General features: G+C 48.2%; 1 protein-coding gene across 3 annotated transcripts in view; it reads left to right on the forward strand.

Moving 5' to 3' along the window:
* Positions 1–17,083, forward strand: part of PTPRG (protein tyrosine phosphatase receptor type G) — a 692,573-nt gene that overhangs the window by 601,630 nt on the left and 73,860 nt on the right. For 2 of the 3 annotated variants that reach the window (XM_019728372.2, XM_019728374.2), the window contains exon 13: positions 11,149–11,281. In XM_019728372.2, the coding sequence (XP_019583931.2) occupies positions 11,149–11,281 (133 nt within the window). The remainder of the gene's footprint in view (positions 1–11,148; positions 11,282–17,083) is intronic. The other variant, XM_019728373.2, reaches the window with a different exon arrangement.

Genomic DNA, 17,083 nt, shown 5'->3' on the forward strand with positions numbered 1-17,083 from the left:
GAAGCCCCTCGCAGGTCAGGTTTTCGTCCCCCCGGACGTGAAGGAGCATGACGAGACTGGTCCCCAATGAGCTGGCATTAAAAATGACCTCCAGGAACTTTCCTCCAACACTGGTAAAGCAGAGCGTCTCCTCGCCACCTTCATTTCCGTGGGAAGGTTCATTTCTTCCCAAGGCACTAAGGGATCTTTAGACTTTAAGGCAATTCTAATTTGAGAGCGGGGGTGGTGACTGGTTAAAGCCAGATTAGCAAACTTTTTCTTCAAAGAACCAAAGGAGTGATATGTTCAGCTTTGTGGGCCATAGGTCTTTGTTGCAACTAGTCAACCCCGTCACGTGGCACAAAACAACCAAAGACAATACATAAATAAGCGGATGTGACAGTTCCAATAAAACTGTGTTTACAAAATCAGTCAGTAGGCCCGATTTGATCTGTGAGCCCTCATTTGCCAAGCCCTAGTTGAGGCAGAAATATGTCTGTGCCTCTTGGACAATAAGGGATGTGAGTAACTTGAGGGTACTCACTTTCAACCCCCACATCAGCTCACGACCCCCAGGGTGTCTCACCTCACTTCTGTCTGCCTTCTTCAGCTTTGTATTTATTTTTTAAATGAAATTGCCATCGTTTTCATCTTAGTCATGGCATATTTTAAAGACTTTGCATGTACATTTGTTAAAATCTGTCCCACATTTATTTTTTTCTTCATGTTAAGTAAAAACAACTATTTCAATCAATATTTAGTGTCTTTGAAAAAAGCATTAATGTTTAAAGTACAAACTCTTTTTACCAGCATCTCCAAAAGGCTTGTTTAAATTCACTTGACATTTGGTAACATCTTTTCAAGTCCTATGAGTAGTAGCTTTAGTGTATTAATTCACCGGTAAGGAAAAGAGAGGGCATCCTTCTGTAGAACAAATGGCAAACTTAGACACCTACAGAAATCAAACAGGTAATACCAATGAGAGAAGAGAACCAGGTGTTAGATATTAGGGAGAGGTGAGGACAACAGCAAACTAGAGAGCGCACGTCCTTTGTAAAGAGGGCCACCTCACTCTGTTCTCTGTTCCCACCGATGACAGCCAGGGAGAATGCCTAGTGAGCCAGAAACCCAGGCCTTTGTGCAGAATCGCCCAATCTGTGAGTCCAAATTTTAAAAACAATTTCTTCATTTTTTCGGGTTTTCTTTTTTTCCTTCTTCTTCTTCACCTGTGCTACCGTGTTTCCCTGAAAATAAGACCTAGCCGAACAATCAGCTCGAATGCATCATGATATAATATAATATAATATAATTAATATAATATAATATAATATAATATAATATAATATAATATAATATAATATAATAAATATAATTTGTAATATAGTACCGGATCTTATATTAATTTTTGCTCCAAAAGATGCATTAGAGCTGATTGTCCAGCTAGGTCTTATTTGCGGGGAAACACAATACCGGGGAGGAACACTGGTGCTTGGCCTGTACTGTAGAGTTGGTTGCTGTAGTTGGAACTGCCCTAGAAGCTGATCAGAAGGATTGGAGGCCTATGTGCCATCACTCCGTCTCTCACCAAGGCCTTTGCTAGCATGTGTTTCATATGAAGCCCTCAGTGGCATGTGTGCTGCATGGGAAGCTGATGTGATCCTTCCCTCAGGAGCCATAGCCTGAATGTGGTAAAGCCACCCCCAGAAGCCAATTGATGCAAGAAAATGTTCTTGCATCAATTGGGGTCAGTATAGCATGCCCTGGCGTTAGGGTGGGTGTAGTCTACAAACTCATCACCTAGTGCTAGGCTTTTCCTTTTTTGTTTCCTTAAATCAGGGAAACTCCTTTTGCAAACTGTGTCTTTACCAGTGTATAAACAATGGTTCACTGAAAGCTTGCCAGCTACCTCCCCCTGGTCACCCTTGAGCCAGTTGCTAAAGGGATGGTCCAGTTCAGTGGTCAGCAAGCCAGTCTCCAGGCCAAATTATGGTCTAATTTTGTCCTGCCCAGGAGATAAGAACGAACAGACCTGGTCAGAGACCTGTGGCCGCTGTTCTGCTTTGAGCCACAGTGAAAGGTGCTAACCTCCAACCACCCCTCTCCTTTGGGAAAACCCTGAGGTACCTCTTTGCGCTTAAGCTCTAAGGAACCCAGCTTGAAAACCTTTGATTGTAGAAACAATAACATCACCAGTTAACATTAGTTCTGTGCTGGGGTTGCCTGTGCTCACAGCCCAACTGCTGTGTCAGTTATCCTGCAGCACCTCCATGAGGTCTATGCTGCTGTCAGGCCGTGAGGAAACAGAGGCTCGGCTCAGAAGGTTCGGGAAGTGCCCTGGGCATCACAGCACATGGCCAGACAGGGCTCAAACACGGGCCCTGACTCCACGGTTCAGGGGAATCCACCCCACACAGGACCGCCTTCCTCCGTGCTTTGTAACTTGCTTGTTCCCCAAGTGGGCAACAGGATGATTTTAGATGAAATATTAATTATTAAGTATCTGAATGTGTGCTTTAAAAAATACACCAACTTTCTGTTTATGGCAGAGGTTTTCAACCAGATGTAATATTTGTCCTCCTTCTCCCTACGGACATTTGATAATCTCTGGAAACATTTTTTATTGTCATGGCTACGCAGGAGGGCTGCTACTGGCATGTAGTGAGTGGGTAGAAACGAAGGATGCTGCTAACATCCTTCAATGCAAGGGACAGTCCCCACGACAAAAAGGTATCTGGCCAAAATGTCGATGGTGCCGTGGCTGAGAGAACTCTTTATAGTATTAACAGAAAGTTTCCTTCTCAAAGAAGTTGATGTGAAGGAAGAAAGTAGTAGTTCAGGACAAAACTAAGTAGTAATGCAGGGTCATGAAGGCAGGACAGAAACCATGACTGTGAGACACGGCTGGGGGTGATGGAGATGGGAGAGATGCAGCATCCTTTATTTAAAATAAATTACAGCAGCAGGCACTTGTATGACAACCACTTGGAGCTGTTTTCAGCCAGGGCTCATTTCGTTGGTCAGCTTCCTTTTTCGGGAGTTTTCTCCATAATTCTGCTTGCCCCCGCTCTTGCCTATCACGTCGTGGGAATATCAGAAGAAACTAGCTTGCAGTGGCTTGAAGGGGTTATTCTTTGCCAGTGTGGTTTATTTTCCTCCAGAAAGTATCTGGGTCCTTGGAAGTTTCTGTCCCCTACTGAGTGATCTTTGAGCTAGAACAGGTTATATGTCTCTTGGTGTGGGAAACCAGACCCATGGAGAACAAAGAGGTTTTCAGAGAGGTTGGAGTCAGGAATTCAGTTTGTAATGGGTGGTGTATTTGACATACGGTAGTACATACACAGCTTCTGTTCTGACTGATGCCAGAGCCACGGGATGTGGCAATGACGTGTGTGTGGTGGGGGTTTGGCAGGTCAGGACCAAGTGTTGGTGAGAAATTGGAATCCTTGTGCTTTATTGGTGGAAATGTAAAATGGTACAGCTGCTCTGGAAAATAGAATGGTAGTTCCTCAAAAAATAAAAAATAGAACAACCACATGGTCCAGCAATTCCACTGATAGATAGATAATTGATAGATAGATAGATAGATAGATAGATAGATAGATAGATAGATAGAATTAACAGAAGAATTGAAAGCAGGGTCTTGAAGAGATATTTATACACTCACGTTCATGGCAGCATTATTTACAGTAATCAAGGGTTAGAAACAATCCAAATGTCCACTGACAGATGAATGGATACACAAAATGTGGTCGATACATCCAATGGAATATTATTCAGTCTTTAAAAAGGAGATTCTGACACATGCTACAACATGGATGAACCTTGAGGATATTATGCTAAGTGAGATAAGCCAGTCACAAAAAGACAAATATATGTGATTCCGCTTATACAAGGTACCTAACTAATGTAGTCAAAGTCGCAGAGACAGAAAGTAGAATGGTGGTTGCCAGGGTCGGGGGGAGGGGGGAGCAGGATGTTGTTTAATGGGTACAGAGTTTCAGTTTTGCAGATGAAAACAGATTCTGGAGATGGGTTGCACACAGTGTGAATATACTTAACACTATAGTCTTAGAAATGGTTAAGATGGTAAAGTTTATGTTTTTTGCTACATTTTTTTCTTTTTTAAAGCAGCAACCGTAATTCACAGATGTGGGTGGTTTTCAATGAATGGTATTACTCAGAAAAAATGAAAAGCCAGTGGTCACACCAGGCTGTAGATTCAGGAGTGTACAGATTGTCCTTCTTTGATCTTTCTTGAGCAGTGAAAGAATCCTGCTTTCCCCTCTTCCAGGTAGTGGTCTCTCCGATCCAAGCCCATTTTATCTTGACAGCATCGGGGTTCTAGTCCTGGAGCATAAGTTGCGCCCTTACTGTGGGGTAGGAAGCGTTTCAGATGGGTCCATCTGATGCATTACTGCCTGTAGCATTTATAGTACATTGTACTCCGTTTTTATTTGCTTCTACTGGGATGAGAGCCAAGCCAGTAAAAGGCAAACAGCATTAATTCAGTGATGACATATGCCACTGAAAACTGTTTTACTTTTCTTTTTTTAAAAAAAAAAATTTTTTTTTTAAGCAGAATGGAGGCACTTTACTCAGATTCTGCTGGATGCTGAAATAAAACCTGGGAGGAGGAAAGCTAGGGAGGGGGAGCGGAGGTCATTGAACCTTACCTCCCTCCCGCAAATGCTCACATTTGGAAGACTTTTCTGAAGCAGGCTCTTTGAGTCCCGGCTGACCTTGTGTCTTCTGACCCCCTAGCAGCCCTTCATCTGCACATCACATCCACAGTGGGGGAGGGGATGTAAGTTCTTACCCCTTCACATTTCATCCTCTTACACACAGACCAGCAAGGTGCAGCTCTCGAAAGACTATGAATAAAGTCCAAATTTACTGAGGTATATGGCCTACATCATATCAATGGAGCTACAGCATGGTGGTTAATTTCTAAGTGGTTGGAAAATTAAATCTCTGAAAATAAATATTGAATTGGGAAAGCTGCCTTGTATAGAAACAGCCTCTTCTCTTGAGCCAGGTTAGTGATTTCACAATCTGGGTCAGGAGTATATTAAACAATGATTTTTGCTTTTGATTATGAGGCGTTTTTAAAAGACCTAAGTTCGTGTTGTTCTGCTGATTCCTTGGGTGGAGAGCCGTCCCACAGAGTGAAATTAGACTGGTTAGAGTGAGCTGGCAACAGGAGTCAGGGATGAAGACAGCAGGTCTGGTGTGTGACGTTAGGGAGCAGAGAGGACTGTGGCAAACTAGTGAGACCCACACCCTCTCTGAAGAGAGCATGCTGTGTGGTTCCAGCCGATGTTTGTCATGTGGGAATTCATGCCTGTGTTGCCAACCTCGAACATTTCCGGTAGAAGATTCCACTGCTGATTTTTATGTAGACTCGATGGCTTATTAAATGTTAGCAGCCAACTCACAACTTAATAATAATTACAGGGGAGGGCTACCAAGCCAGACACATCTGTAGGCTGCCAGTTTGTACAACCCATGGCAGGCAGCAATCGAAGGGCTAGTCCTGCAGGGAGAACCAAACCATCTGGATAAATCAGAGATGGAGACGAGGAGAAGCTGCGTTAACCCAGAGGTCCTGCACTTATCCTGGTGTCAGGATTTGGGCATCATGGAAGAAAGCAAACCCTCTAGTAACGGGGTAGCCAAGTACTGCTGGACCTTACAGGAGGTGGCGGGTTACAAGTGAAGCTCTGAATACAAGTAAGCTGCGCCTGACAGTTGGGGGCGTCTGATTTTATCCCACTGTCAGCACTGTTGCTTGGTTCCATTGAAAGACAGAAAAGAGAGAACATTCTCAGGACACCTCCACTGAGCCAGGCACTGTGCTTAATGCCTGACCGGTCAGGGTGGCTTCACGGGCACGGAACCTTGTGCTTGTTTTCATGCTCTGCTGTCACCATCTTGGAAGTCTTCGATAATTTTTGCACAAGAGGACCGATGATTTTGCATCTGGCCCTGTAAATTATATAGTCGTAATTTACACAGTCTGCTTCACGTGGATTATCTCATTTAAACCTTGTGAGTCCCCCGAGAGGTGAGCTTATCATCTGTATCCCTTTAATAGAGGAGAGACCAGAGGCTCAGAGACATGCAGTCACTTACCCAAAGTCACACAGCTAGCAAGGCCTGGGCCAGAATGTGTAATCAGGTCTGCCTGACACTGAAGTACAGGATCTTGGTTGCACTGGGAATGGTATAGTATGTTCCAGTCTCTGCAGACCTCAGCATGGGAAAGGTGGTCAGAGGACTGAAGGCACAGGCAGAAAAGTGTATACCCAGCCCAGGTGCCATGTTACGTGTTCCCAGTAGCTTCTAGTAGGTCACTCTCCTATGGCACTTTCCCCTTGGAGGGCCTGCTGGGCCACAGATTGAGTCAGGCAGCAGGGCAGGCGTATCTTCTGAAGGCCGGCAAGCAGTGTGGTGTGGTCTGTCTCAGGGTAAACCTTGGGGTTCTGGCTGTTGGCCGGCAGTCTCCTTACAGGCAGCCCAGTACTCACGCCCAGCGGGTTCTGAGGTCCTGTGCGATGGCTCCGTCTGCATTGGTGCTGTGCTGAGTGTTGGAGTGGATGGTGACAGTGATAATGAGCGACGCTGTGAGTGATGATGGTGATGGTGCGAATCCTGACGGGTAACATTAAGCAGGTGCTTATGGGCCAGACAGCATTCTCAGTGTTTCACATGTTCCCGCTCATTTGATCCTCACGTCCCCACCATATAGTGAGCAATATTATTATTATCTCCATTTCCAGATGAGGAAACTGAGGCACAGAGAGGTTAAGTAACTGGCCTGGCATTGCATAGCTTCTCGGGGACAGAACTTTATTACTGGTCTTCCACATACAGATGAAAATGAGCCCTACCTTGGGAGACCTTACAGTAATAAAGGAGCAGTGACGATTATGATGTGTGCGGAAAGAGAAGAGCAGGATGGCAAGGACGAGGACAATGACAGTGTTTACTGAGCATTTCCTCGGGGCCGGGCACACTTCAAGCATTCTACTCTCATTGAATTTTCCCACCATACCTACAAAGTAGGTTCTTTTGTCCCATTTTATAGATGATGAACTCCAGGCCCAAACTGATTTAAGTTATTGGTTAACAGTCACAAAGTAGAAGTCAGGATTTGAACCTGTACCCTCCAGAGACACCACAGACTGAAGGCTTGGGGAGGCCTCCTGGAGAAGGTGGCACGTGAACCGGATGGAGGGCGCAGTAGGAGTTTCTGATGGCAGGATGGGAAAGGCGTTCCTGCAGTGGGAGTAGCAGGGACAACGGCAGAGAGGTGGCAGAGAGGTGGGACTGGCCAGCACATGCTGGGTGGGTGGGGGTGGTGGGAGCACAGTGGTGGGGAGTGGCAGGGGACGATGGGGTGGGACTCCTGAAGGGCTTGGCTGTCCCTCAGGGCAGGGAGGAATTCCTCAGGAGAGTGACAGGAGCAGGTTTCACATGGTTATGCGGAGATGGAATGTCATGTAGGCTCCTGGAACCATGAAGGCAAAACAATACTGCAAACTTGAAAATGAAATCAACTTTATTATGCCCCACATGGAAATCCAGTAACGCGTGTATTTTTGCTTGGCCGTTATGTAAAAGACCCAGACACATCCAGCTGCCTGCTGTGAGTGAAGGTCATGATCAAGCTGCTGTCAGAATAATTTCCTTAGTTCTCTCTCTCATACTGCAAGTTGTTGCAGACTTGTGATCTCCACAGAAACTGCCATTTGGGGCCTGTCCAGAGTGGGATTTCACATGATGGTCAACCCCTCCCCCCAAAAAAAATTTTCATGTAAGCATGAGGAAGTGTTGGAAAAAGAAATGACTCAGTTGTGAAACCTGAGTTTGAACCTAGCCCTGGCCCCAGGCTAGCTGTGACTTATCGGGACCCTGATCCTCAGCAGACCTTCATTCTTTCCTCTGACAATGAGGAGTCCATATTAATAGTTCACAGTCTTAACTGCTGGAGGTCTCTGAGAATCTGATGAAAATGTTAACCCTCACTCTGTGAGGGAGGAGGGCGGGACAGACATAACAGCCAACACGTGGCATCTCAGGGACAATACAATGTCGTGTGCCAATCACCTCCTGTCATGCAGGGTGTCACGCGGGATCTCAGCTCCCACTCCCCACATCAGAATTCAGGACATGGTCAGGCCAAAAAGGAACACCCATAGAGCCACAGACAGGGGAGTCATACCACTGTGTTCTCAATGGCGGCTGTTCGAGACACAAAAGCAAACATATGCCAGTACCCCAACGCGGGGTCTTCCTGCACCCCGGTCTCGCTGGCTGAGACACAGGAAGTAGGATTTACACAATCCGCAATTCACAATCCATTTGCTAACTGCACTTGCCAGACGCAATCTGCCGGCCGCTTCTCTGCCAACCTACCTCCTAGATCAGCCACGGCAGTTATATCAGTGGCCCATGACTGACCGGTAACAGCTGACGGCCAACTAGTCATGGCTGATGGCCATCTACTACCCCAGCCAGCACCTTTCCACGTGAGGCCGAGAGCCTGGAAACTGCTCTCTGGGACTCTGCCCCACAGGGACCATTTGGCCTAGAGTCCTTTTCAGCGGTTTAGGATGACTAGGACATGGATTTGCCTCCCCCGCCTGCCTTCCACGTAGCAGCCCTTTCCTGTAAGGAGGCAGGGCAAGAATGAGGACGCTGGGAGTCCCTCCAGGACACAAGGGCTTACCAGGGTGGATACTGAGTTCAACCCTCCTGCCATATTCTCCATCAGCAGGAGCTCCACGTCTTTGAGATACACCTCCACCCCCACTAGCCAGGTAACTGCCTAGCGGGGCTGCCTCCTGCAAAGTTATTCTCACTTGTAACTGGTTCCTGGCCGGTCCCGAGCTTTGCTCTTCCAGCTTTATATCAAGGAAGAGAATGTATGTCTCATCCTTGTCTGCCTTAGCTTGCAACCCTGGAGTAGCTTCCACTGCCCTTGGGACTAAACCCAGGTCTTACTTCGGGCTGCAAAGCCCTGGCTGAGGTGGCCTCTGACGCTCCAGCTTGGTCCCGCTTCCCGTCATTCTCATACTCCCACCGCTTTAGTGCCCTGTGTCAGATCCACGTTTCTTCCCCTGCACTTGGCCTGGCTCACTCGCCGTCATCCTCCAGGTGTCCCCCTGATGTCAGAGAGCCCCTCCAGGACCCCTGGGCTAAGACAGCTGTCCACCCAGTCCCTTTGTGTTTCCCCTGGCGTCACATCTGCCTCTCCCCCTTTAAATGCTTCCTACCCCACTAGCATAGAGTCATTCCTGTGTAATGTTCTGATGCCCCCCAGCCCCTAGCACCACGCCTGGCACACACCAGGAGCTTGGTAGATACAGGCAGACCTCATTTTGTGTGATTCGCTTTATTACGCTTCACAGATGTTGTGCTTTTTAACAAATTGAAGGCAAGAGCCTCCAATAGCAAAAAGATTATGACGCACGTTATTCTGCTCCTTGCTTTGTGGCAGTGGTCTGGACCCAAACCCGCACTGTCTCGAGGTATCTAACAAAAAATGGTGGAGCTAGGGGTCGAGAGAAATGGGCTGTCATCATTAGGAAGGAACTTTATAAGCCATGAAGTGCTCCTTTGTGGTTTTCAATCAGGGTGTTCCTCACTTGCCTGCCTCTGTCTTCCTGCCTGTGAGCTGGGCATAAGTCTGGCCTGTTTCACATGGCCTGGCATGAGACAGAGGAGGTGAGCAAGATAAGCTACATTCGAGGAAACCCAGTGAAAGGCACTGCAACACACTTCATCACTCAGGAGCCTTGCCTCTTTAAAAATCTGCTCCCAAGGCTAGTTACCTCTTTCCTGCTCAGCCTACCTTCTCTCACTCGGAAACCCAGCCTGATTTGCCCTGCCTTCAGTCCATCCTGCAGAGGGACACGTAGTGCTGGCTGAACATTGGCCTCGTTTTTGCAGAGAAGGAGGAATCCTTGCTGAGTACAAGTCAGCCTGCTGCCCGCTTTGGATTTTTCTAGGGGATTCTCCCTGCCATCACCATTAACCTTTGCTTTCTCGCCACCTGCCTCCCATGATTGCTTGGTGCCCCTGTGTTCTTTCCAGCCCCACACCACACCTGAGCTTTATTTGGGCCTCCTGGAGATTTCCACACACCTACCTCACGCTACAAGAGAGAACAGGTTCTCCTCAGAGTCTCCTGGGGACTTGTGAAGAGATCGGGGCCTGAGAGAGGCAGAGAAGGGAGCTGCTCGGGTAAGAGGCCTTGGTGAGCCAGAGAGAACCTCGAGCTGTTTCACAAGCTTGCCCTGTTAACCCCTAGCCTGGCTGCTATCTCGAGGCAGATGTGTGCTGGGAGCAGAGTGAGGCATGGCTTCCTACCTTCAGTTGTCTTAGAGCTTTTAGGAGGACGTTGGGGGAGGGTAATGGCATCAAAGGAAAAGCTGTAGACCCAGATTTGAGGAGAAACAGGATCTCTAGGGATCCAGGGATTGGGAACTGATGGGCAGAGCCATCTGGGTGCTGGCTGGCTGAGCCATTGTCCTAACTTGACTCCCACACTTACCTTTGGCTGGGAGACTGCGGAGCTCCACTTCTGGACGATTGTCCCACCATGACTATCTGTTAGGGCGAGGTGGTTTCCCAAAGCAGAACTGGGGTGCAGTTACTCGGGGAAGGGGTGATAGCTGCTAAGCTGGCCAAGAAAATACATAGCCATTATTTTCACAGCCGGTTCTTAGCAAAACCTGTCACGCCATCCCCCCCCCCCCCCCCACCGCCCCGGCGGGCGCGAGTGAATCTAAGGGGCTCTCTGCCCCTTTCCAGAGGCTAGTGTGGTGCTTCTGCAGGCTGGGCACATTTCTGCAGTGTGTCCATGGGCCTCCCTGGGTCGGTCATGTTCTTGCAGTAAGGCTGCATGTCTGTCTTCCGCACAGCTCTCTTTAAAAACGTCTTGAACTTGGGCGAATACAGCCGGCAGGCAGAAAAGGCCCCTTTTGAGTTGGGACTCAGTAGGAAACAGGAGGAAACAGCAGGTTGTCCCTGCTGTCATCGGGCAGCCAGGGCGGGAGCCCAGGTCTCTGAAAGCACCCAAATTGGAACAGAAGCCCGCGCCACACGCTGGCTCCCCGTCTCTGCCAGGCTCTGTCCTCTAACTGGCATGGTTTCTCTTTGCAGCAGAAAAGAACACCTCTGGGATGATAAGCCGCCCTTCTCCAGGGAGGATGGAGTGGATCATCCCTCTGATTGTGGTATCAGCCTTGACCTTCGTGTGCCTCATCCTTCTCATTGCTGTGCTCGTTTACTGGAGGTGAGTGAGCCGGGTGGGTGGCACTTACGGGAGGAGGTGGGGGCAGATTCTGCGGGAAGCACGCTGCCCTGGGAGGGGGCTGGCCTGCGGGGAGGGGAAGCACGCTGCCCTGGGAGGGGACTGGCCTGTGGGGTTTCCCTTCATTCTAAAAGGTAAGGCAGTTGAGTGTTTCTAACGTCACCACCTGGGAGAAATACTTGTGTCTGATGAAGAGCTCCTGGGATTTAGTACCAAAGCTTGTGCTTGGGACTCAGGAAGATCCAGGTTCAAATCCCAGCCCTGCTACTTGCTGGATTCAAATCCCATTTCCACTTTGAGCTTTAGTGTCTACACCTGCAAAATGACTTAATAAGTTTCATAGCATTTCCAGTTTCTTGGAGACCATGCCTTACCTTGTTGTATAAGAACTCCTCTTTACCTTAATTTCTTTCCATAGCCTTTTGCTGAAAATTCGATGATAGGAACACATTTAGCATATTTGGCATTTAACCCATGTAAGATATAATTGGCAGATTATAAGCCATCCTTCTGTTATCACTGTCCTTGAACTGGTTCTCACTGTTTCCCATGGGAAGCCTGCTTGCAGCTTCTGCTTGAAAATTCTGTTTCCTCAGTTACACACTCAGCCAGTGGAGCTGAGTGAGGCAGGCTGGTCCACTGGTTGGCCTGGCTTTCACCTTTCAGACGAATGTAGGACGCTTCTGCCCTTTATCTAACAAGCTTCATCAGTGCTGAACAGGAGTTATATTTGCATCCCTCCCTCCTTTCCAGTCATTCAATCAATTTTGAGCCCTAGTGTATGCCAGACACTCTTCTAGGCACAGGTGATGTAAAAGGGAGCAAACTAGACAAAAATCCCTGCTCTCCTGGAGCTTACGTTTCAGTGACAGAGATAGGCAATAAACAAAGCTAGTAAGTAAACTATGTGATACCTGAGATGGTGTTAAGGACGTAATGGAGAAACTAAATCTGGAAAGGGGGGGCGCACCCTGGGGCCTAGGGGTGAGTGTTCAGAGTTGTTAGCGAAGGCCTAACTGGTAAGTGATGTTTGAGCAAAGGAAGAGGGAGTCAAATGGGGTCCATCTGAGGCAAGTTGCAAGCAGTGGAAATAGCACATGCAAAGGCCTGGAGGCAGGAGCATGGGTGGCATGTCCTCGGGATAGCAAGGGGTGAATGTGGCTGGAGCACATGAGTGGGGGAAAATGGTAGGAGGGGGTGTCAGGAAGAAACAGGGTGGAGTGGAGTGGGGTCGTGTACAGCCTTGTGGGCCATTGTAACCTCGTTGCCTTTTACTCTAAGATAAAGGGGTTTCGTACACGACAGTGTTGTGACCTGACTTCAGGATGACTTGGACGCTGTGTTGCAGAGACTGAAGCGGAGCAAGGGCAGACGTGGAGGGACCAGCAGCTGGGGGACTACTAGTCCACAAAGGAAGTGATGGTGGCTTAGATGAGGGTAGCCGTGAAGTGATGGGAATTGACTGGAGGTCAGCAGAATCTGCTGACAGACTGGTCATGTCTTTGGGTCTACTCTCAATTGGACGGAACAAGGGAATAAAGAAGGGGCCATCTCAGGCTTCCCCCGGTCATCACAGCACTGTTCGTGCGACAGACCAGCCAGATTGTGAATTACACGGTGTGTTGGGGTGAACCTAGGAACACTAGATTCACCTCCATATCATCCCTTCCCCAGAACAAAGTGGTTTATAAACAAGTACTTGTCTGGAGCCCATTGGTAAATTGGAGGCTGCCTAAAATGGGTTCACCTGAGCACGTGGACGTAGCGAAAGGTCTGCTCCTGCGTCACGCGGCTCTGCTCAGGGCTGTGTAGTTTTAGTGTCTGAATCCCTGCACAGGAGCAGAGAGGGCCACAGCTGGGTGACCCTAGCTTAGCAGTCTCAGTGTTAAAAGTTCCTATTCCAAGCAGTTCTAGCAAAAACCCCAGGATTGTTTCTGATAGACCCCCCTTGGGCCTCTGCCCCCCCCCCCCCCAGAACAGCCCAAGCAGACATGGAGACCAGGCTGCCCAAAACGTGTGTGTTGAGTACAGGCTGCTTGTAGGAAAGAGTGTGAAATGTAGTAATGAGAGCTTTAAGAGCCTTCCGTTGATGTATTATTTCCTCTTAGAAAATGGCAATTGTTTATACTTTTGAAAAACTCTGAATAGAAAACCTACATTGAATAATACATTAATATTTCATGTTTAAAATATACTTATTATGTTCATATACACACACACGTGTGTGTGTGTGTGTGTGTGTGTGTGCGTGTGTGTGTGTATTCAAAGCTTGGTTTAAAGTAACCAGAGCTTTAAACATCATCCACTAGACTTGGCCTGTGAGCTTTTACCAAACTCCTAAAGCCATACACAAAAGTGAGTGTGAGGGAGAAGATTCTTCCAGAGCAAGGAAAGCAAAACTGCATTAGCACTAGGACGGATGAGTGCGTAAGCAGAACAGCCTGGAGGGGACAAGGACCTTTTTTCTTTCCAACTTTTTTTCTTCTTATGAATGTGAAAGAAGCATTGGGGAGCTCGCACAGAAAAAGGGTACATGCAGAAGAGACGGGTGTTTCCCATGGGCGACGCAGGGTGGAAGCGAGGACGGAGAGCAGCTCTCTGCCTTTCGAGGCACAGGGAGAGCGGGCGAGTGACAAGTAGACTTGACATAAGTAGAGCACTGAGGCAGATCAAAACCTTCTGGATCGTTTCCTCAGTTGTCAGGCCAGGCACCCAGGGGTTGAAAGCAGCTCACTGTGGTGGCAGCTTCTGCCACCCAGGACTGACCCTTTGCAGCTATTGTTCCGGTTTCTGAGTCTGTTCACTTAGAGCTGTTGACACAGCAATTTCGTGCCTTCATGAAATAGTAGAAAATGAAACCAGATGTCTCTATGAATTCTGTTTGTCCCCTTGTCTCTCACTGTACGATAAGGGTCAGTGCTTGCTCGTGTTCACCGGGTTCTTTTTTAGTACCAGGCACTGTGCCAAGCATTTGGATGGCACCATCTCATGTGATGCTTAAAACACATCCTTATGGTTGGGACTATTACTACTTCCATTTTACAAGAAAGGGACCAAAAGCTCTTGGAGGTCAAGTGACTTGCCCAGGGTCCTGCAGGAAGTGGTACACCCTGGTCCTAAACACAGGACATCTTCACTCTGGAACACAGGAGCTTATTAACCATTAGGATGTAGGCCTCACACCTACATACTGTGAAGGCTCAGCATGACTGAGGTTCAGCTGAGTCTGATGGAGTGGGGACTAGTGGATTAATGGGCAGGAGCCAATGCCGTACAGTTAGATGCACCATCATTTCTTTGACCAGAGAAGGGAAAGAACATTTGTCGAAGGCCGACTGTGGGCTAAGCAGTGTATTCTCATCCAACTATTTTTGTTGCCATTAACAAAAATCTATTTCAAACTGCCTTACACATAAGAAGGGGAAAGGGGTTGGCTCATGGAATTGAAAAGATGAGGAGGCTCAGGCTCAGCTAAATTCAGAAGATGGAGCAAGACCAGCAGGACTCGGCTCATTTTGTGTGTCTCTGTTTTCTCCTTCTCAGTGTCGTGGATCTGTTCTCTGTAGGGTCTTTTCTCTCAGGCAGCCCCTCTGACTGTTCCCACCTGGTGCCGTCGGGCCCGTGTTGGATTTGTATACCCCTATCCCAGTGGAAAGGGAATTTGTCTTCTCTAACAGTTCTAGTTAATTCCAAGATGGTGTCTCTTAGGACTGACTCAAGTCATTTGTCCATCCCCAGAGCCTTCTGGTGGCCAGAGGGATGGAAGACTCTTGTCAGGCCTTGGTCTTATATTTAACTGCAGAGCCCAGAAGTGAAGTCATTTCCATCAAAGCCACACTTGGGGAAGCTGGAAAAGGTGTTTCCCTAAGGACCCTAAGGACCTAAGGACTATCAAGGCCTAGAAAGGGGTACCAGGCAGACAGAAGTGGCCACGGTTGCCTCTAAAAGAAGTTGTGAAATTGGGATCAGGAGAGAAGGGATTTGCACTAAGAAAAGAAGATTCAAACTTGGGTAGCGGGGAAATACCCATGTGAATAGTGGGAAAGACACAAGGGGGCGCATTTGAGCTCAGTGTGGCCAGCCTCAGCTTCTCAGGGCTCTGGTGTGATGCGTGCATGTGCTGAGGACTGGAAACATCAGGGCCCCTTTCAACCCCATCCCAACTGCAGGATCAGAGAGGGCATATAGAAGTTTAAAGTGTTATTAAAGAAATTGCAAAGCCATTTATACTGTTGCATGGGCATCGGCGCCCCTTGCAGCTTCCTACTATTCACGCGGTACTTACGGAATACCTGCCACCACTGTGCTGGGCCCAGTGACTCAGGGACGAGGTCCTTCCCCTCAAGGCCCTTGCCGTCCAATGGCAGAGGCAGATGAGTAAATAGAGCATGGAGAGTGTTTGGAAAGGAGTAAGTCCAAGTTGCTATGGTAGCGTGTCGGTGGGACTTCAGCCAGGTCTGGGAAGGGGAATGGGGTCAGGGAAAGCTCCCCAGAGGGTCTGATACCCAAACCGGGTCTTGAGGCATGAGCAGCTGTAAGCCAGTGAAGAGGGTGGGGGAGCTTGGGGCTGGGGAAAGGGAACCCGGCCTCTTGTAAGCGGATCCATGTGGTCCAGTGTCCTAGGAGCGAAGTATGGGGACAGCAAAAGCCAGGTCATTAAGGCCATAGGTGCCACCTGAAGGGATATGTGCCGTATCCTTAGGGTGACGAAAAGGCATTGAAGGAGCTGACTCTGCAGGAAGGCCAGATGAGAAAGAGGCATGACTGTGGAGTGAGAAGCAGGAGCCTGGGCCCAGTCAGAGCCTGGAGTTGGAGCCAAGCCCCACCACTCACTCTGACTCACGCCTGTGTCACCTTCGAGCATGGATTGTTAACAGGATTGCAGTCGTCCCCAAAGGGGTAAAAATGGGTTCTTAGGAGGTGAAAAAACTGACTCATTTTGTGTATAAAGCACAGGTATATATATAGTACATAATTAGGGGGGAAAAACGTCTAAAGTCCCCTTAAGAAGAGGTGCCAATGGGACGAAAAAAAAACCAGACTAAAACACTGCCTTAGCAAGACTCGCCCACCACCTTCAGTTTCCTCACCTGCAAACAGGGAAGAAATGCACCCTTTGGTTCCCGTGACCGAGGCAGGTGCTCTCCCCTTGCTTAGCTGTGTGGCTATGCAGAGGTCGGTGCTGTGCTGTCCCTGACTTTAGAGAAAAACATAAACATAATTCTGGGTCCTGGTGTGCCTAAAAAGAAGTGGTGGTCCTTTAATAAAGAAAAATCAGATTTACAGATAGTGAATATTGTCCCGTAAATGTAGTCACACGGGAGAGCTGTACACAATTTCTAATCACATATCTGTCGCTTCACACATTGCTTGGAAATAACTTTTGGAATTTCTTTCTAGAGTTCAGTCTTTGAATGGTCTCCGTTGTGCGCAGTATATATCCTAGAAATAGCTAAATAAAAGGTATTTGTTTCGAGCTTAGTGTAGAGGTAGGTGAACCAGCTGAGCAGAACCCCTTTGGGCCAAAGAAGAAAGTTGATGAAATGGGTTTGGGTGATGCTCCCAATGGTGCCAAAGGCAGTTTCAGAGGAGCAAACCCCAAGTCACCAGGTTAAAGATATGACCCATAACTCCCCCCCCAAACAACTTTGATGCCCGTGGTCGACCTCATTCGGTCAGCGTTGGGTGTATCAGAGTAAGCGTCATTGCCACTTCAGCAGACACTCCAACACCCCAGGGGCCTCACAGCTCAAAGGTTTTCTCCCATGTGACGTCTGATGGGGT

Source organism: Rhinolophus sinicus, linkage group LG10 (assembly GCF_036562045.2).
Source record: "Rhinolophus sinicus isolate RSC01 linkage group LG10, ASM3656204v1, whole genome shotgun sequence".
Taxonomy (NCBI): Eukaryota; Metazoa; Chordata; class Mammalia; order Chiroptera; family Rhinolophidae; genus Rhinolophus; species Rhinolophus sinicus.